The sequence below is a fragment of the Corvus moneduloides genome, chromosome 1 (assembly GCF_009650955.1).
Source record: "Corvus moneduloides isolate bCorMon1 chromosome 1, bCorMon1.pri, whole genome shotgun sequence".
In the NCBI taxonomy this organism is placed as follows: Eukaryota; Metazoa; Chordata; class Aves; order Passeriformes; family Corvidae; genus Corvus; species Corvus moneduloides.
The window spans coordinates 76,209,215-76,231,693 of NC_045476.1; the positions used below are offsets into that span (position 1 = coordinate 76,209,215).

The 22,479-nt window shown below is 37.2% G+C and overlaps 1 protein-coding gene across 1 annotated transcript in view; it reads right to left on the reverse strand.

Moving 5' to 3' along the window:
* Positions 1–1,306: 1,306 nt before the first annotated feature.
* EXOC2 (exocyst complex component 2) overlaps positions 1,307–22,479 on the reverse strand; it is a 128,129-nt gene continuing 106,956 nt past the window's right edge. The window contains 5 exon segments of the mRNA XM_032116588.1: positions 1,307–2,881; positions 4,816–4,875; positions 6,705–6,766; positions 9,034–9,156; positions 12,209–12,264. Of these exon segments, the coding sequence (XP_031972479.1) occupies positions 2,788–2,881; positions 4,816–4,875; positions 6,705–6,766; positions 9,034–9,156; positions 12,209–12,264 (395 nt within the window). The 3' untranslated portion in view covers positions 1,307–2,787.

Consider the following 22,479-nt stretch of genomic DNA (forward strand, 5'->3'; position numbering starts at 1 on the left):
GCTTTTAAAAAGCTATAGGAAGATGTTTAACTTGGACAATGACACACTATGAGCACATTTCATAAACAATTTCTAAAGAACGTCAATGAAAAAAACATTTTGTGAGACAGAACAGAATTTCTTCTTTCATGCTACTTATTTGAGCTATTCCATTAAGTTAACCCCCAGATATGTAATGATTTTTCCCTATTTTTTTCCCATCACTTTTATGGGGGATTAAAATATTTTTTCCTGTGTTGTTCCCTAATTACACTGATGCAGCATTTGTTTTTTATTTCCTCTTTGCCTACCTCTTGAACTACTCATGACTATTCAAAATACATGTCAAAATACAGTAATAGAAGAATGCCTCATCATCTCCAGAGGCTGAATATTTCAACACAGGATATTATGGTTGAATTTTCTTGTAAGTCTTTACCTATTTTTAGTAAGATACATTTTACAGCCTTATTACTTCCTAAATTTCTCTCTTATATGAGAAATAAAGCTCTCTAGGTTTTTACTTCAATGACAATTTTTTCCAGTTTGTATCTACTTTGGATTTTTCTAGAGGTTCAAAGTTAATGTAATAATTCAATTTATTTTCCTTTGTACTGTTTTCAGCATTTACCTTGCCTTAAATGTCAGAGCCTTTCACTTCTGTTACTTTGATTTCCTTGCAGTACCTCTTCTCTGCAAGCCGTAACTGATGGTGTATTCTGGTGTGGTCTCCCCATCTTTTCCCACTTTCAACAACACTTTTTAAACCTAATTGTATCTTCTAACAGTTTTTTATTGCAAAACCCACACTGACCACTTCTTGTTTTTTGTAATCTTCTTGTCAGAGGAACTGCAGCCTGCTGTACATTGGCTATGAAGCCTCAGCAGTCCCAACTCCCCTTCCACGCAAGGGATTCCAATACCTCCTGTTGCAGCGTGATGCTCGCCGACTTCCTTAATCCACGAAGTGGATTTACTCAAATGCAGTGCTCTGACTTGACTGATGGAATTCAAGGAATATTTTGATCGATTCCACGTTATTCTCGTTGCCGTCAATAAGATGTTCTGAAGTGTAAGTTACTACAGAGAAGCAACTACACAGAAGTCTGACTTCAGGTTTTAAAGACAAGCAACAAGCTGTTGTAATAAAAGATGAGTAAGAGAATGATCTTACAATAAAGAGATGTCTGAATGTGTGTTAATCCAGTATAGACAATAGAATAGGTTTTCAATACTTAGAACATGTCTGATACGAATACAGAAATGGTAGATTAGCAAAATTCAAAGAAATCACATTATTTTGGAAAGCGAGGGACTCAAGAAGAGCTTATGACCATATTTCTTAATATTTTATTATTCTGAAGTGAAATCTTTTACAGAACTGGATGACTATTTCAGTTAATACCAGCAGCTGGGACCATGACCACCTTAGAAAGGACAACAATTAAAACAACATCGCTCCAGGTGCTTAATGATAATAACATATATTTGAAGTCTCACACTTCCATTCAACATGCTGCTAATACTTACACAGAACTTTTTAACAAGTGACTACATGTGCATCAAACTTTCTCCAAAATTACGTATTATAGGAATTGTACACTGTATTTTTAAAGCACATAACTTAACTGGCAAAAGAAAAGAGCTAACACTAAAAAATTGCTTGAAAACTATGCACTATTCATGAAATGATTTATTCAAAATGACTTTAATTACAGAAAGAATATATTATTACTGCATTATTTAATTCCCAGCCATGATATCGGTTATAAAATTAAACTGACTTGTTACCCCCCAAAACAATGGCAGCCAAACTGTTCTTCTCTCCTGAATCCCTATTTCCCCCCATACAAATCCAATAACTAGTGGTGAACAGAGGAAAAGAGGACTGACTAACAAGAGGAAGACAGTGGTAGTAAGCCTGTAAGAGCAAGAAAAAACAAGAAGAGTAAGAAGGAAGAAGCAAAACAAATTACATATTGTGCTCTCCTTACTACGTGAGAAGCTATTAACTATTCTACTCCTTAACACCAAAGAATATTTTACTTGGACATTTTTTCTACTAATCTTATAAACTCGGAGTGCTTTTCTGCTAATTGCCAATGAAAGTAGAGCTTATTTCAGATGTGACGGTTACCATCAATATTCCAACAGAAGGGAGAAACATGAGAGGCAGCAACATGTTTAATTAGAAATAAGCAAGAAAATAAAAGCCCCCAAGAAATCAGACTTACAAACACTGAAACTGTAGATCAGAACAGAAAAAAAAAGTTATCATTTTTAAATGCAAAAGAAGCAGTGTACTTAATATGGTATCTGGACAGTTTTTAGTCAGCTCTAGGGGGCAATGCTCATTACATACTTCTCAATAGTTTATAGAATTTAAATCTTCCAGTCACTTCAGTATTACTCTACATCTAGAAATTAAGATTGATACACTGAACAACATGAGTAATACTCAAATTTAAGGTGACATTTGCTAAAAATACATTTCAATGTATTATTAACAAGTGAAACTGAGACTGAAGAACAACGATGAATAGTTCTTCATGAACAAGTGTATGTAAACAAAATTGACTTAATTCCCTCCACAAAGCGAAATACAGTAGACAGAAGGCCATTTTATCGAAGTACATAGGAACAGAAGTCTCACTCAGCAGGACATCCCATACCATTACTGAAAAAGTTGTATCTCAATTTATTTTCCAGTGGAATTCCTTTTGTTTTCTTTAGGGTGTTCAAAGGAATTGAAGTAGTCCAGAAAAAATGGACAATGTTTAAGCACATTTGTCTGCATTGTGCTGTTGTCTATGTTTTCATCATGGCTGATGAAGAAGCTTGAAAACAGGTCAGTTGCAAGTGCATGCTGCTTTTGAATTTGTTTAGCAACTCTTCTAGTAACCTGTAAAGGGAAAATAGTTACAACTTTAGGAGATTCTGAAAAGGGAACAATTACTGTGAGTTTTGACTATTCTGTCTGGGACTTCAGGTACACTGTCTGCTTTTCTTCTGTGTAGCTGAATTGCAAATTTCAGTTCTCAGCCTTGTCTTTGGAAGTTATTTTGTAGATTTCTCTTAAGTATCATGACTGAAAGATCAGAGATAGTATGACTGTTCTAGGAGAAACATTAATTCACCCCAATCATGTGGTTTTGTCCCTAATAGATAAACTGTGTACGAGTTCATTTGGAGGCATAAAAATGGTTAATTTAGATCTACTGAGCTGTCAAGAAGGTACCTGGTGCAGTGAATAATATTTATTATAATCCACAAATGACAGGTGTAGGAGCAGTGGTATTGATGGGCCTGTCGTAGAAAATATTTACTGTAACAGTGGAGATGCATTAAGTTATTTTACAGTCTTGGCTGGGTGTTTTATTTTCTCCTTTTTCTAGGGAATAATGTGATCTCTGAACTTTCTGCCCCATTTCAAAAACAAGCCACCTAGGGCAGACATGTATCACCTGAACTCTTTGGCATGCTGCACTACTGAACAGCCAGTAAGAGAGAGAAAAAAAAATTATACTGTGTGGTAAAAAACCCCCAAACTAGCCCAAGAATAACAACTTAAACCAAAAAATCTGTATCTGCTTCCTCAGCGGGTCCTCTGGAAGATGACTGTGTCCACATTCATCACTTAGCATCATAGCAGTGATTGTGAATGAACACACATAAACAGCTCTCAGAGCACAAACGTGTTATTTTACACAAATACATGTAGGTTACAACGAGCTGCCTGGAACAATGACAATTGTCATGTTGTGACCTGGGAAACAGAACAAGTTCTGCACTCTGGGACTCAAAACTCTGAGGAAGATGTAATAATGATGCAGTTCTTGATTCTCATCTGTCTCATGAAGCTCAGATGCTTGTAACTAAGTGAAAAAAAAATTTCTACGGGTGTTTTGGAAAATTTGAGTTAAAAGATCTGTCCTTACTCAAAACTGATGTCTAACAAAGCACAAGAGCTAAGTAAGATGAGGAGGTATCTTTAGACTTGTGGCTAGTGAAGAGTAGGTTTGACTAAACAGACAGAGGACAACTGAAACAAGGCACAGCCCACAGACCATGAGCTGCACAAACAGTCTCTTTATGTGTCGACAAAATATTCTAAATTCTGACTGCTAAGGGCAAACTGATTTGATGCAGGAAAGTGCAATGAAACCAATATCTAGTTCAAACCATTTATACTTACACTACTCTGCTCATTACAAATCTGTCCTAGTTTTACCATACTACTCTTTATTAAGCTGTGCTTGTAAAATAGGCTACCAAATACTAGGCTGGATGCAGCAATGGAACCTGTTCGTCAAAGGTTGTTATAGTGGAAAAGGAAGAACCCCAAATTCCTCCTCCTGATGTTAAGAAAGAGCCAAAGACCTTCCTTATTTGTTTTTAAAACAAAATACGCCATTTCTGTGAGTTCTCCATGCATCAGCTTGCAAAAGCCTGACCTTTGTTCTCAGCCATTTTTTTAATTACTGCTAAATTCGGTAATATAATACAATGGAACTCAAAGAAACCTTAAGATTAACAAGGAAGGCTAAAATAGACTGATACTGCAAGACAAATACAAAGCTGCACTGAACTGGTAAGACTAGGATGGGCAAGCAGGATATGTCACAAAGCCATTGGCTCTTCTGGGTAATTTAATAGCCCATGAACAAGGCAAGGACTGAGCTTATTCTTTACTCTGTCGACAGAGGCCTCTGCTCTGGAATTTGGAAGGGTCAAATACAGTGAAAGTTAACCCTCCTATAACAAAGTTTTCTTACAAGTGTAAAAAGCAATGGCTCCAAAGACCATAAAGGAAACAAGAAGGTGTATTGTACTCACTTTCTGTCAGTTCCACTTGAGAGCTGAGGCAAGGCTTCCAAAGCTTGCTTAAAGCTTGACCTGCAAGGAAGACAAAAATACTCATATTCTGCTAGTAAAAGACTCAGCATTTATGGTTTCCCTCTATAAATTCTACAGAGAAATGCTATATTTTATCCATTAATTTTTTTCAATAAATTGACAGAATATTTACCTGAGACCTGACATTCATGTGCAAATTGAACATGAAGTAGTGATGGGGTCAAGCAAGTATCTTGACATTCCTAATGCGATGTACATCATACATCAACAGGAAATGTTAAAACAGCAGCCAATTTAAGACTGTGCTTGACATCCTGGACTGTTCAAGAGTTAACAGGCAGTGGCCAGCCTGCCTTCTGCCTGAAGTGACCACCAGTGTATGAAGAACAGATAAAACATTGATTTTCTCTTTCTGCGCTTAGTAGGGCCACTGCATTCTGCCTTACAGAAAGGTGCCTACAAAGAGAATTACAGTAGGTTTGCATCAAGGTAACACAGAGTCATAGAACAATTTAGGTTGGAAGGGACTTCAGGTCCAACCCTGATCTCAAAGTAGGGCCGATTTCAAGGTTAGAGGAGATTTCTTTGGGCCATTATCCAGTCAAGTTTTGAGTAACTCCAAAGATGGGGTTACCACCCCACTCTGGGCAACAGATGTGGAACAGAAGTGAGGCAACAATGCAGGACCTGCATAGATAGGTAGAGTCTTGTCAGCAAAAGATTAATATGGTGACCTGTGGCAACTACTACTAGTGACAAGTCCAGGAATAAAAAAACCTCTACAATGCTCCATCTTTCAGGGTTCACTGTGCTTTGCCCTCCGATGATTACAGACAATACAGTTTCCATTTTATCCAACCTGAGCCAGTGCCAAGCAGTGTTCTTTTAGAGGCCTTTGTCACTATCAGACACTTAGAATAGGGAAGTGAGTACTCCGAGTTGGACTGCAGTGACACCACAGGACACCAACACTGTGAAGACACATTAAGACTTGCAAGATCTACAAAACTGTTGATTAGGTAAGATGACCAAATTGCCACCTGCAGGGACATGTAATGCAAATCTTAAAAGAAGTGAAGGTTATTAAAATAATGAATGAATCTGCCCATATCCAATCCTCACCATAATCACCTAGAAATTTCAGTCAATCAACTTTACTCAAAACTTCTGACAGCTATCATAGCCTGTTTTCACACGCCTTGGCTGCATCAACCACTATTGGTGCTAATGCTTTTCCTTCCCCCTTTATACTAATGTGTGTGTGTACCCCACACTATTTATCTTTGGTCTTGCCTCAGTGAGAAATGACAAATTGCTGAAAGCCTTTTGAAGGTGTTGATTCTAGGAAAGAGTGTGAACCTGAATTCCCTTTCCCTGATTAGGTGTGTGGAGAAGGAGTAGGGTATTATATAAGACTATGGAGAGCCCTAATTCTCCATATCCCTATAAGGGGACCCTGCCAGTGTCTGGATCTGTAACCTCTCTCATGCCTCTGGGTAGGTTATTTGTTTTATGCTTTATGAGATTGCTGTAAAAAACTGGATAAAACTCATCAACAACATCTGCTTGTATCTGGCTTTAGCATAATTATCCTCAGCAGCTGTACTGCTGTTAAGAAGTTTTACAATTTTTTTTGGTGGCAAATAATAGTTTGTGTCTAAAAGTCCAAGTAAAAAACAACAAAAAAGTAACAATTTTCTTTCAGCTTATAAAATCTTGCTAGTCATCTGTTTTTCGTATATTTACCCAGTAGATCACATATTCTACTTGAAGCAAAATTTCTTCATTCTGAATTTACATTGTGTGTTTTTTGCATGTTTACAAGGATGCCATTACACTGCAAAAAGTGACATTACAGCACATCTTACTTGCTTTCAGGTGTTAGGTATATGGCCACGGTATCCCTCAATGCACAGATTTCAAGTTTTGCCTAAAGACAGAAATACAAAAATTGAAACAATGACACAATGGCCTTTCACCAAGTGTATACCAGTATCCCAGAGCTTCACCTTCTTGAGAGGCAAATACTATTGCACACTGCAGTTGTAAGCAGCCTTGGCTTTTAACAGGTTATTTCCTGTATTCTTTGTTGCCATGCTGCTCTGTCAGGAGACTGCTCAAAGGAACAATTTCATACTTTTGATTCAAGCCAAACTGTTTACGTAGTCACTGTGTAGCAGTCAAAAAACACTGGTTTGTCTTTCAGTAACAGCACTAAATCTTCAATTCTGTTCCACCTTCTCTGTACTGTGATAGAAAGACAGAAGGATGCAACTTTTGGGTTTTTTTTGTGAAATACAGTGAGCTTAACTTCTCACAGCACTGCTTAGCCAGGGAGGAAGGAAATACAAAAGTACAAAAATCTGTCAATACACATTTTATGCTTGCTTCTTCTGTTGAATTAATTTTTTTCCATCAGATGAGGAAGTAGAATGATTGTACTTTGTTTCTTGTGTGTTGCCAGGTGGGCACAAAAGTTTGGGGATTTTATTCCTGTACTGTACTGCGTGCTCAAGTATTAATTTTCACTTAGGCAAACTGCGGAGGAGCCTGAACTCAAAGATTAAACAAATTTCATAGATCATCCTTTGGTCTTTGAAGAGCAATCATTATCATAATAACTTTTATATGAAATACAAACATTCTGCAAGAGATCATTAAGTAATTTCATTTAAAAATATAAAGTGAACTTCATAAAAATTCACATTCTGTTCTTTTAAGCAGAAAGATGAAATTTAATCCAGTTAGACATTACAGTAACTGATCTACATTTAGACACAACTAGTGACATTAATCTTCCAAAACAGAACTTTTAACAATGCAACACAGACAACTAATTCCAGTTCTAACGAAAGCCTTTGACTTCTAGGTATTTTCCTCACCTCTCCTCCTAGGTAGGAAGACAGCTAAAAGTAATGGTTTTTTAGAGCCAGAACTTTCTGGCACAAAATATAACATAGCCACCCACCAACTCTATACTCATAACTTTTTGCAACGCAGAATATTTTACCTCTTTTTTATACTGTGCTCCAAGCTCAAGAGTTTTGGACTTTTTAAAGTCCTATACCTAAGATTCTGGAGTCTTTTTTACATTTTAGGAGGTACCAATACCCCATTCTCAAGTACCACAGCCTAAGTAAACCTGGTGGAAGGGCGAGCCTGGCAAAACTGTGGGTCATGGGATGGGAACACAGAGTGAGGCTTGATTGAGAATTTTTTGTTCAGTCTGACAAGGCTCTGGTGACTCTCACACTGCTGCTGTCTGTCAGACAGGATTTTCCATGTTCAGAGGAACAGAAAATGACCATGAGTGACAAACTTACAGTAAGGAGAGAAAATCCTTTCAAATACGGGTTTAGGCAGCAAGTCCCTACAGTGGGTTGTTTAGTCAGACAAAAGGGATGTATTCATAGCTTTGTTGTTATTCATGGATTTGTTTTAAATAGGGAGTCAATCTTACTTGGCTGCAATCTTCCTATACTAATTCTCTGTCCAATGCCATTACTACCAGCAACTGGAAAATAAGGCTTACAACTGGATAACTATTTTCCCATCATAATGCAAGAATGCTGTCATGTACAATGAAAATAAGGAGTTTGCTCTTTTTCTGTTACAACTATAGCAATCTGATTCAAAGGGATTTTTTAAAAAAAGGTGTTTTTCTTGGAGTCCTTTAAAGCTTACTCAACAGCAAATACAACTACCAATCTAGCTGTAAATAAAACAAGCAAAGCTATTCTACCCATGTTACAGCAGCAAGGTATTGTAGAGAGAATATAACAAGTGACTAGTTCTGCAAAGTCTTACAAGATCCTACTGCATCATGTTTTCAAGATTTTTAAACCTCAAAATATCACTACATTTTTTCTTTTTTTAAAGTGATTTTTTTATGTCAGGCCAAAGAGAGTATTTAACAACATTTCAAAGAGATACCATTATGATGCTTTTTATCTCATAGGATACAGGTAGCCTTTTAATCCTGTCTGACACAAAGATAACTCTAAAATATAATCAAACTCAAGAACCAGTATCCCAAAGGGTATTCATCCATGAATCTGAAATAGGTTGTAAACTAATCCTTTTTATCTCCTTGCTTTCACTGCTACAATAAATCAAACAAACACCCAGATGATACCTCTATCTGTTATTCTCAGTTTTCTAGATTCAGATGTTTGACAACACAAAGTACTCAGGTACCTGTAAAGCTCCATTTTTGCTGAAGGATGAAACACACTGCATCAGTCGACTCAGTTCTTCAGAGACTGCTTCTACAACCCTTGACATTACCCGAGGAACTAAGTCTTTGGAAATGGTAAACACCTAAGTTTTATGAAAGAAGAACCATGAGCACAACATCTACATTAACAGAAACATTTTCAATACTAACATTTCAATAAAAAACATAAACCTCTTTGACTGAAAGGTCTCCTTCATTTTTATCAATGTACAAAAAAATTTCAAAAGCAACTAGAATATGAAGGATGTCTTTTGATGCTTGCCCTGCACTTGGACCAATCCCCTCTGTTAATAGCAAAGTTGGCTATATGATATGTGATAACCTTCTTGCAACACCAAAAAGCAGCTAAACTTCAAAATATGTGCTCTTGTCTGACGGATGCAGGTAGTCAGGTGGCTGTCTTGACTTGATAGACTGCTGTCTTGTAGATAGCACCTTTAATTCAGAGTTGTGTGACTGACTAACACAATTACACATTCAGCTACTTTTTACCCATATATTTTGCTATTTCTTCTAGACTCCTTTTTATTTGACCACTGTTGAATGGCTAGTGTTGTTATGCTCTGTGGCAGAGATAAACATCTGACAGCCTGTGGGAGTACCTGAGTGTCAATGGATTTTCATTTAGATTCTGCCACTGCTGTCATTTATTAGTTCCCTGGCAAAAAAAATTAAACCTTACTGGTTTTCCCATGCATCAAGGCCACCTTTTTAACTGCTTATTTGTATAACTTTTTAAAGTGGCACTTTCAGAATAGTAACTGCAACACAAAATTATTAGATCTATGCTTGAGGCGAAGTATGAAGAGACCAATCTTCCTTAAAGGGAGCTTTACAGAAGCGAGAAATTGTTGGTGGATTAAAAAAAAAAGGGTATGATTTTTCTACACAGAATTGGGGAAAACGCGGGCCAAGAGGTTGGAATATAGGAGGAAGTGAGATTATAGGTTAGACACACCAAACTTGTGTCAAAGCTTAAAGGTGATGATAAAGCTGCATAAAACTGCACAGGGCTGGGAGAGAAGATGACACAAGAAGCTGAAGTGATGTATGGAGTGGTGTATGTAAGCTGAAGTGTGTGACTGGAGCAGTGCAAGAAGGAAAATGAACGTATAAAGTTTTGAAACACTTCCCCAGTTTCTGCTTTGAAATGGTCTAAAGAATTAAGTAGTGGAATGATTGTTTTGCTAGAATACGTTTGCTTTTACGCAAAGTTTAGATCTCATGTCTGACAAGGACATTTAGTGACTGACAGAAGATACCAATACATATGTGTAAAAATAAATTAAGGAAAAAAAAACCCGAAGAAAGAAAGATTCCTACAGAGTTTTCAGTGATTAAAATTAAGAATTGTGTACCAGGCATTCCATAAGGCTGACCATTCCAAAAAGCAGGTCTGCACCACAGGCTAAGTACACTGACCACATAAATGTCAGCTGCCATCTGTTACCAGTGCTGGAAAGGGGTTATCTTACTCAGCACCAAACACTGCTGACAAATTCAACACAAACATACCAGGAACATGCCCAAAGATCATCTACTGAGAAGAGAATATTTCTGCCTGCAATGAGCACTCTTGATGTTACTTTACAGAATCCAGGAAAAATAATTCTCAGCAAGGGTGAATCATCACAAATTTGCAATAAGAAGCCCTTATTTTGATTTCAGCTAAATTTGAATTCAGCAGTAGAGAAACAATTTCCTTTCCATTTCAGTCTATCCTTGCTGTTCATCTGATGGTTAATTTTTGCTGTTTCAAACTACAGAAACTTGCAGCCTTGCTAACTAAACTTAAACCTGACCCAGCTTACAGAATTTCACCAGTCGAAATGGGAGTTTCATCTTGACACACGTTCTCATATTTCTGTAATATTTTACATCTAGAAATTTACAAGGCAATGCTATTTAGGCCAGAATCAGTATCGGTCTCAATGAAGAGAGCACAGCAACACACCCTTCTGCTGCAGCATTTTAACAAGTATGAATGTTTACAAGACTAGCTCAGTAAGTCACAAATGCCTCCAAATTTTTTAAAGCAAACTCTCTAATTTCCATTTTAATAAATTTCCACGACCCTGTAAAACAATATTAAAAACTATTACCATGTTGGTATATGTTTTTAGTGTTTCTTATTCCCTCATTTGGAAGTATTTGGTAAAATCACGATGCTTCTGTGTAAGTGCTTCTGCTATAATTTAACACTGAAATTGTATCAAAAACACTGCAAAGCAAATTTGAAGTTCCTGAAATATTTTGCTTTATATGAATCCTTGTAATTTAAGAAGTAATAAGATAAGTAGAATCCTCAAGTGAATCTCATTATATTTTAATTACAGGGAAAAGGTAGAGCAGCCATACTTGTGGTATTTTGGAAGGTAAGAGTAATATTACTACCAATGTTTCTACCAGGAGCAACGGTAATCTGTTAACACTCTTGATGATTAGAAGGAATGATTATGTAAAACACAGGCTCTGATATAAAGAACCATAGAAAATTCCTGCATATTATCACAAAAGGCTAAATAATTGCAGCTCCTCCAAGCTTATTACATTATAAGTAATGTTTTAACATGCACTCCCCAGCCTAGGTAGCCATTACCCATCTTAAGTATTTCAAGCACTATTTGTGCTGTACAGAGACTATAAAACTTTCTGGGTTTAGCTTTCCTATTTCCATTGTATGTAGAAGACTGACATATATTGGCTTTTCACTCTGAGTGGCATGTGTTGAACATTTCTTTCAAGGTAAAACAGAAGTTCATTTACAGATGTTTTGGAAAATAAAGGTAATCAGAGAAAGAGAGCATCATAACTACCTATATATCTATATATTATCTGCATGGAAAGGGAGAATTTAGCTTTAGAATTTGGCTTTCCTCTTTATCAGATAATGGAAACAAAAAGGTGTAATGGAGTGTTACTGAGGATAAACAGGAACTGCTCATCTCCTTCTGCCCATAAAAAAAAAAGTTATCAGCTGCGTAACAGGCTGGCTAAACCTAATCTAAAACACATCTGTAATGAAGACACTTCAACAAAAGGGTGAAAAACCCTGGTGAAAGGCAGGATTTAGCAGGAAAAATACAATGAAATCATATGAATATAAGCACGAAACAATCTGAAGTTTCTCCTCACCTCTGCATGCACAGCAATGATATTCACTAGTGCTTCTTTCAAATAGTTTCTGACACCTGAAACAAAACAAACAAAATAATTACTTTCATTCTGTTGTCTCAACAATACCATAATATTCTGCTGTTCAATACTGTACTTTTTATTTTCATTTTTTACTACTACTTTTGCAATCAGAGGCAGAAAGAGAAAGTTCCATAGCCACACCACCAGTCTATTTCCTTTTTCAAATCAAATGGAGAAAGGCACATTTCCTTACAGCAGAAGGTTAAAGAAAGTCAGTAGGTTCCTGTTTTAGTATTCTTCTCTAGCGACATAATTTCACCAACTTTGCAATTTAATAAAAAACTAGCATTATTAAAAATATATTCTGGATGTTTTGCCATGGCAGAGAACATGCACCACAATTTGCTAGGTTCTAAAGAACAAAGACAAGGGGCTTTGTTTGTGTAACAGTCTTCAAGATCTTACTACTTTATCAGCTTCTCTATCTGTGAATTATTATAGATAGGAATAACAAGGACTTGTTTCTCTGAATGCGGTTCAGAATATATTACTCATGGCAGTTTATAGGAGATGTCATGCCTTAGTAGAAATTTCCTTTTGAGGAGGGTAGAGAAGTCAAATAAGCATTTTCTTGCCAAGCTTATGAAATGCTTTTCAGTTTATACTAAGAAGTGAATTCTAAACAGAAGAACATCCAGCAGGGTGTGCTTTAGTTAGGACAGGCTCTTAGTACTCTCTGCTGCTGTAATTCTGTAACTTTCCCAGCCTGTACTCCAGTCATCCAAGATTTAAAATAGGCAAAAATCTAAAACTGCCTCACTTGTTTTTATGGCCCCTTCAATTTGTAGGCATAGGAAAATTAGCAAGCATTTAACTCATTAAAGCATGTATAAATGCTGGAAGTACAAAATAATGAGAAAGGGTTACTGATCCACATGACCTCAACTTCTGATTTTGATTATTCTAGCACAAATCAGAGAAAGTGCAATGACCACATCACTCCCTTCAATATATTCAGTTGACAGTAAAATATGAGAATCATGGACAAAGACTGGTGAAACCACACAGCTTGAAGATCACAGTGTGATTAAGGCTGCTGCTATAAAAATTACAAAGTGAACCTTTAATCAGTTCATCTTACTTACTCCACCTTTCCTCAGATAACACCAATGTAGCAACTTAGTCCTGCTACAAAAAACAGCTTTAAAAGGGGTTACCCAAGATCATCAGAACGAGTTATTCTGTGAGAAGAGTAATGTCTCACAACTGCCACCTCAGTCATGCTCACATCTTTAACCATTGGTCCCACAACTTGCCTCAAGATCTAAAAAGGTGACACTTCTCTTTGTTAGACAATTACAGACAAACATTTTATAATAGTAGGACTCAAAGACAACAGGACCCTCTTGCATGAGGAACAAACATCTAGGATGTGCAATGGGACATAGCCTGGGCGTTAGAAAAATACAAGCCTTTCTCCACACATTCCAAAACATCTCTAGTGCCTTTTCTCTTTACCTTTATTATTCTCTTTGAAAAATCTCAGTAGTTTTTTCCATTTAAATTAACACAAAGACAAGTCAAACAGTATTGTACACTAGGTTGCAAACTTAAAATTTCTTTCATCTTAGCAAGAAAGTGAGGGAGGAATAAAGCAATACCAGAAATTTTATGAAACTGACTTTTTTTCTCCTGCCCTGTAACTTTGCAAAACAAAGCAAGAATGGTACACACCAATACTTGAACCACACCAAAAGATCACAGGTATATGTGGAAATGCAACACCCCCTTCCTTTTTCCTCTTCTACTGTTTTCCTTCTTTTACTTCAATCTACCCCTGTTTAAGTCCCCTGCATGCTTCATATCACAGAGAGCAAAATTTCTATCACATCCCAGAAGCAAATACAACTTGACCAGACTCTGAACAATGGTATGCAAATCACATCATGAGGTACAGGGTGAATCTGGGAGCTGATTTGCAATTAACCTCAAGGTGCAGAGTGTTGCTTTTGGTCTGTAAACCTATGCGGTATTCAGCTTTTGTCTGCCTACCAGCCTCATCTTGTGACAGTGGGATCTTTCATGTGGAAACTGTGATTTTACTTTTGCACAAATGCTGCACAAAATTCAGACTTTGACAGTCTCCCTTCTCCAGGAGCACTCTCATGGCATGTTCCTCAGTCAAACCAAATTTCAGTCATGACCTAAGCAGCATTTCTTTGGCCCAACTGAGTGTTCCCTAATGAGTATCTCACTCAAACCCTGCTACTGCTGGGGAAAGTACAGAGAAGGGGCTGCCATGTCAAACAAAGAGGGCACGTGTGTCTCCTCCAGAGGTGGGCAGCAGGCTGAGCTGGGAAGAAGTGTTACCAAGGAGGTAAGTGAAAAGCCAGAGTGGATAGAGACTGAAGTGGGTTGTGTAAGAGGGTGTTGTGATTCCAAGGAAGAATCCTCATTTCCCACTTATCCCACCTAAACCCCCGAGGTAGGGTGCCTCTTCTCATGCATTCACGCAACTTGGCTCAGGGTAGGAGCTGCTAATTCTGTTGGCTGCTGTGAGCACCCAAATTAAACAGCTTTTGGCAGTACTGGTAAAAGTTGGCTATCACTATGTCTGCAGAAACCTTCCATAACATATTTCATAAAGAGTTAGTCACTGAGTTACCATAACTGTTATAACTACATAAGAACTGTTAATTTCTAAAAGCATGACATAATAATATCAGCAACATTAGCTCCAGGTGTTGAATGCCGTTGTCTGATGGTGCACAGCTAAGCTAAAATGGTTATTTATCTCAGAGCTCAGAATGAATAGAGTAAGTGGAATGGAGATGGATGCTATGGTAAAAATGAAGTCACAGTAGCTTAGTATTGCATATTGCTAGCCTATCCCAGCTGCATGATAAAATTGTTAACTTAAACCTCAGTGAAAGGGCATAAGTAGACATATTTTATCTTTCATTCTTGTACCACACACAAGGACAAATGGGTGAACTAAGAATTTAAAGGAGATAAGTGTTACTGGGATTGCAAGAAATAAATAGGGTTTTCCTGACCTTTCATAGAAGGCTCAGTCCTGCAGTGACTTCAGGATCAGGGATCAGTACCAGCACAAACATTGCCTCAGTTTCTTAGACAAGTTTTACAATTTAAGAGCAAATAATTCAGCACAAACAGTGCAAAGCTATGCAGTTTAGAGACAGTCCATGTATACGAAATCGTAGTTGCCTTAATTGCAGCATTTAATAACCTGAAAGACCTTGTCTTGGTAAGCTAAACAAGCCAAAGACAGAAAGAACATGCAACTGCACTCCAAAAATGCCAGTTAGGGGAATCAGACAGGGAAAGAAGGGAGAACTATGCATGTTGAAGAACAACATAGGCACAAGAAAGAAAGAAAGGTATAAATGAATTGACCATCAGTGGAGTTAGGCTGGAAATCATGTGGTTTTATGACAACCATTGCTGTCGGGGAGTCAGTTTCCTACCATGAATAGAATATAAGCAAAAAGGGTATTTCCCAGCCCTTCTTTTTGTCTTATTTGTGAAGGATTTAATTTTTGGATGTGGAGACAAAGCCAAACATATCAGAATGTCAGGACCTGCAGGCATAGTTAATAACCGTATTATATTTTGAAAAGTTACGATTAAAAAATACCCAATTTCTGATTTATATCACTGCACTGTTTGTGGCAGTCTTTGTTGAAGCAAAGTATTACTTTTCTGGAGTATGATTCACTGGAAATACAAGCAGTGGCATCCAACTGTGAATTTGTTGTGAAATTCGTTTCAAAATGAAAAAATTCTGTCTAGAATAGAATTTTTGTGCAGCTTTCTCTACAACTGTTCAGCAGCCCACGCGATTACAGTTTTTGGGACACCATGCTGCCAGTCCTATTATACAGCACTGAAAGCTAATGCACCATGTAACTGTAGGTAGCAACTATTAGGCTAATCAAGTGAAACATAACATTCTTAAGTCTAAAATACCTCTTATTTAGCATATTGAAGCACAAATACAATGCCTTTCCATTGCTTCTGACAGAAATGTGTTAAAGAAAGTCTCAACAAGCCCTTGCAATTTCTCTGAGGAAAATGTTATTATTCTGTTACAACATAAATGCATTCCACTCCCACTCTATTCTTAATACCAAAGACTGACTTGCTGGAATTCTAGCTGCCACTAACAAAAGCCCCAGCATTGCTCTAAAGAAAAATGGATGAGAAGACTTAAGACATAAAAATGAAGGACAATTTCAGCCATCAGCTATCATAATGGCAGGCAGAAACTTCAGAGTAGCATCTTCCAATTCTGGACCTTCCACTGTACTTTTTACTGGAGAGACATATAACAAAATTATACCCTAATCTCCAGTTTACACCACCTACTAATTTTATTCCTTTTTTTTTCCCAACTTAAATATGTCAGTCTACATTTCAAAGCAATTTTAGCAACACTGTAAAGCCGTAGCAAGCATGACTCTGTGAATGATGGGAAAAGCAGAAGGGAAAAAGGTTTGTGGTTCTGAGGAGTAACAGAAACCAAACTTTTAGCTTGCCAATAGAGGAGTATTCAGGAGATCTTCAGATGGTGTAGTGCTACCAGCTGTCCCACTTGTAGCTCTCAGAGATATGTTTCCCCCAAGTACTTATATGACATCTTTATACTACGAAACCCCCAAAGTGATTGAGTAAGCATGCAAGAGCTGGGACTCCAATACCATGTGTAATTCTAAAACACAGAGAGGCTACAAAAACTTGCATGCAAGAAAAGAGCAAAGCTTGCACACACAGTAAAACGGAACTCATCAGGCTGCTTTTTCTGTGCCAGAAGCTAACATGGGTCTTCAAATGTTCCCAGTCCTTCTACAGTAAATTGATAGTGAGGGAAGATATGAGCTTCAAACATTTTTTAAGCCTTCTGCAGACTCAAGAGTTCAAAGAATGAACTGAAGTTCAGTGAGGACAACTGAAACACAGGAAATTTTAACCCAGGCATACTGGGTTTGGCATATTTTTAACTCTTGTGAGATTGGAACCTCATTTGAGTTGGGCTACTGGGAATCCAACCTTGCCGCTGCCTCTCACCAAATCAGCCTTTTAGCTTGCCTCTCGTGCAAGAAGGAGAGGAGGATAAATGCACAGAACCATTCAGAAAAAGCAGGTGATGTCAGCAGGTACCTCTGCTTACCAAGCAGTAAACCAGACATGAGGATGAGATGCTATGAAGGGTTAAAAGAAAAGAAGAAAGTCCTGAGGTAACTTTGGTTAAAGAGAAATCATGCAGGATTATTGAAAGCTACTGCTCCTCTGTGGAGGAGCTAGAAAAGCCATCCACAGGAAATTTTACAGTTTGACAGCTGTCACTCTTTCTTTTTTCTTTTTTTTTTAAATAAAGTTGAGAAGATTGAACAGTTCTTAATACATTGACTAAGCTACCAGTCCTGTTTCACAACTGAATTGACTGACTTACTAGAAATCTAAGCTCTGAGGGACTGAAACAGAAATGAGTGTTGGGTAGGCACAGAGCCACCGATTTAGGGAAAAACAGAGAGCATTCTGTAGGAGGTCAGTACTTAACTGGGCAAGCAATTACTGCTGGTGGTAGCAATATCTCTTAGTGCTTCTGAAAAGATAGCACTAAAATTGTTGGCTTTGAGGCTTGAACATGACTTGGTAGAGATAGGAAAACTGATGCCTGGGAGTCTGAAATTTTGCATTTTAAAACACATCCAATTGTATGCAGTATTTTTTACAATTTATTGTTCTGTTTGGTGGGTTATGCCAGTAACAGTCTGAAACCTCTTTTTTTCGTGATTACTTTATAATGAAAACTTTCCTGAAAAAATAATAACATACAGAATTTGGTGATCCAAACAGATTAATATTTTTCATACTCAGCTGCAGAACACCAATACTTGCATTTTCCTGGACATTTCATTTGCTACTCTGATAGTAAATTTAGAGGAGGGTGAATGCAGAGAAGTATTTAATCTGTTCTGTTCTAAAGGAGGAACTGGCTTTATTTTTTTTTTTAAATATATATTCTTTTCAGGTACATTACATCCTATTGCCAGATTTAAGCAAATCAATATTGGAAATGTTAATTTCCAAGCTTCAGATATATCATGCCAAACTTTACAGCAGCTCACACATGCAGCATTCTGAACTGTATGTCAGTTAAACTCCTGCAGCTCTTCTGTAAGTTTTTAATCTGCTATGTGAAACTGCTGGAAAAAAAAGCTGCACACATCTACTGCAAGTCGTTAATCAGTGCTGCGTAGTGCACATTAAAAAAGAAACTAATGAATGGCATCCACAAAGCCATGTAACTTCTTTAAACAGTCTGATTCTAACTGTTAAATTTCCTCTAGGTTCTGGCTGCATCACAGCTGCAATAGCAGTATTTAATACCTGCTTTAACTAAAATGATCCTGGCACCATTTCTAGTGTGGTCACACTCTTCCTCAACGCACCTCCTGTTACAGAAGCAGTGCTATGGGCTAGCAGGATTCCTTTTGGGATGGCAGACAATTATTTGTATTTCTGCAGCTCTTGAAAAGGCAGAGTATGCTCTGCAACACACCAAGTGAGCACTGTCCTGCCCTATGCAATCCATGTGGGAATTTCAAGCTTAGATGGATGCCTCCTGACAAACCAAGCTGCCCAACACACACCACAGAATTCCACTTTTCAGTATAACCCAAACAATAACTTCCAGCTAAAATCAAGTAATCTCTTTCTGAAAACCCAAAATATAAACAGGTAAGGCAGAAGAGGTGGGAGGGGGAAGAGGTTCTACAGAGTATAACACTAAGGTCACAGCAGGTCAGTACAGCAGTCAGCACTGCCTCCATTCAAAAGCTGCTGGAACAATTTTAAAAAAGGTTATCTGTGCAAATGTGTCTTGGTATAAAAAGTTTAATTTAAGAGATCTACAGATAACTCCAGGCTTCCCATACTTATGGATGAGACACCTCCAGTGCATGGTAAAGATCTATCAACTACCTTATCCCAAGAAATGAACAGGAAGCAGCACAGACTAAAAGTGAAAATTCAAATGAACACCAAAATATTTTTATTTTTAGGGTGCAGGATTCCAAATAAACATGACTTATAATGTACCTTACACGTAAAATATTTCAGGACTCAGGCTACTGGACCGTGAAGTACATATAGCAAAAACCAGTTTACACTGTGTTGGTATTGTGAAGGTATTTATCAAGGAATATTCCTTATATGAAGGAATAAACATATTACTTGAATTCTTCTGAGCACTTAACTTGGATTTGAAAAAAAGAAAAGAATACAAGCAATTTGGATATCAAATCAAGCGCCCAGGATAACATGAAACAGGGTGACATCTGCTATCTATGAGGACCAACAGCACAGCACACCTGAGGCTGCATTAAATGCATTTGAAATAAAGCGTTGGCCCCCAAAACTATTCAGAAACTTAATATTTATAACCAGGGAAAGTTTAATGTGACTGACAGTCTGTTAAATTTTCTATGTTCTCAGAACAACAAACTGTATTTGCCTCATTAGAAAATGCCCTAAATTGTTTAATGTTTCTGGAAAATTATTTTAAAAGCTAGCAACTATTTGCAATTACTACAGTAAATGTGATACCTCATTTAGAAAAGTAGTCTTTTAATTTCCAAGCAGCCTACACCTCTCAAGATAGTCCCCGAACCATGGAATAGACGGAAACCTAACTTGTTTGCAGGCATGAGCCTTTCATGAACTACAGCACTGGTACATGAGTATGTCATGCTATTTTACTGAAGTGCCCCCACCCACACAGTGATATCATCTAACCTGACACCCCACAGATGTTAAAAAAAATATATATTAAAAAATGTAGAGACGTGACTTGGAATTTCCCCATGGACATACCAAAGCAGCTCACCTCTGTTCTTTACAGCAACACAAAGGTTTCTCCCTTAAAAGACAGTTGATAGGAAATCAGCTTCAGATAACAGTACTACGAGTGGCATGTTTTCTAAATTAAGGCAGATAGACAAGCCTGCTTGTTTCTTCCTAATTACTAAAAATACATTTGCTATCATGCTTTGTTGTTTGCCCTGGATAAAAACATTTCCAGAAAACTGCTTGCAGGATGCTTAGAGCAGAACATATACCTGGCAGTAGCTCTAAAAATACAGGAGCTCCACCAGGTCACAACCTTTACCACCACCTAAGTGGCTTTATTTGTTTATTATATTCCCTCCTCATTTTGACTCACTAATATTTTTCAAGTTGATTTTAAAAAAGTTAATAATTAGCAGCTGTCAAAAACGAAATAATAAGCAGCGCAAATAATGACTTTCATTTACTTGTTACTTCTGCTTTGCCCAAAGAAATACAGATACCACCTCTAAGAGAATTAAATGGACATTATCATGTTCAGTAAATTCCTTACTTCACAATAAGATTTATGCAGTCTGATTAATAACATTATTTTTACAACCTTCAAACAGGATTATATGTATTTTTAAAAATGTGTGCATAGTATATTAACAAATAAATACAGCACCATATAAAATAAAAAGGTAAGTTAGAGGAAAGTAATTATTTAAAACCAGTCTAGAACAAGACATAATTACAGCATTCACAGAGTTTTATGGATCCATACGATACACCTGAGCCAAGTTAAATGTCATGCAACTGCTCCATTGTCATTAAAGCAGAAAAAAACCACTTGAAAACAGGGACTCCAGAAACTCACTTCAATTTAAACAAGAATGTAAAATTTCTCACTAGGCCACTTCCTGCTATTGCTGGAAACATTCCCTCCTTTAAACGGAGATGGATTTCAAGGTACTGTACTTAATGTTGTTTTGAAAGTACATTAAGAAGAAAATGTGAATGTGTAGGCAAACTGGAAACTCTCTGGAGAGATTACCCACTTATTTAACCACATTTCCTGTTTTTTAACCCATTTGTCCTAAGTCAGTCCTTAGACTGCTGACAAAAATAGATAAAAGTGTGCTATAAATAGTTCATTAGCAGGTTTTTCTCGGTAAAACTGAATGTTTTGATAAATCTATTGTTCTTACCAGATCCATACTAATTAAACTGTGAATCAGATTAATATTTTCTTGAAATTCTTGTCTACATAGCTCACAGTAATTATAAATATAGAGTGCCTTAGGAATCTGTGAAGAAGTCCCAAGAACTAATAGTGACCTAAAAAATAGCTATCAGTAATTGAAATTTAATGAAGAAATTACTGTTAACCTATGTGGGGAAGTTCTGAACAACAGTTCTGAAGCAAGGGAAGAGGCTGATCACGCAAAGTCAGAACCTTCCTAAATATTTTGAGATCTGAAGGCCAGAACGTTACATCTTTGAATTAGTCATCTTGCACTTAGTTTCAGCCATGGTACTATGTTGATCTAACACAGTCAATGTCATTAGAAGGACCTGACATAAGTAGCCACAAAACTAATTTCTAAAAATATTAAATGTGAAGGCTTTTCAGACTTATGTTACCTGTAGTCTTTGAACTATTTTAATTCAATCAATAGAAATTATGCCATGACATACAAAGAACCTGAAAGTTTCTGTTTCAGCTGCCTTGGAGTAGCAGGAGCTCTAAAGACTGCCAATACTGTGATTAATACCGGTGCCTATGTATGAACTTCAGTCTACAAGAGCAAAACACTAAGAGAGTAATACTGGTTCTGTGCCTTCTTGCATAGCCCAAACCAAGATGTCTTTAAAATTGAAGCTGCTGAGGCTGTTCTGAACTTTCTGCTACCCCATTCAAACCACACAATGATCTGAGGGACAGCTGAAGAGGTCTGCTGCTTTCCTAAATCCCATGGCTTCTGGGATGCGATAAAATATAATTTCCTTTATTATTAAGAAGGAGCAAAATCTGTAATTGTGAAAGACTGCAACAGAAAATACAAAGCCCAACAGTGCTTCACTTGGGAAGGAGAGTAATGTGTTAGCTAGCATCAAATATTTAGAAGAGGTGCAGGTAGCTGAAGGCCAATTTGATATGTACGCATGTTTTCGGGAGAGTTTTGTTAAGAGATGGATTTATTTTCACTTCTTCCACCAAACAGCAAAAAAACATTTTACCAATTCAGACCTGAAGGTCTTGACCAAAAGATGCTGCATATCATATTTAGAATTGAACCATAAAGACTCTCCAACTACTCAAATTATTGCAGAATCAGCCAAATTTTGACCCGCTAACCTGGCAACAAGAAATGTAAATGGTGAAAGAACAACAAACAAAAAGCCTCAAAACC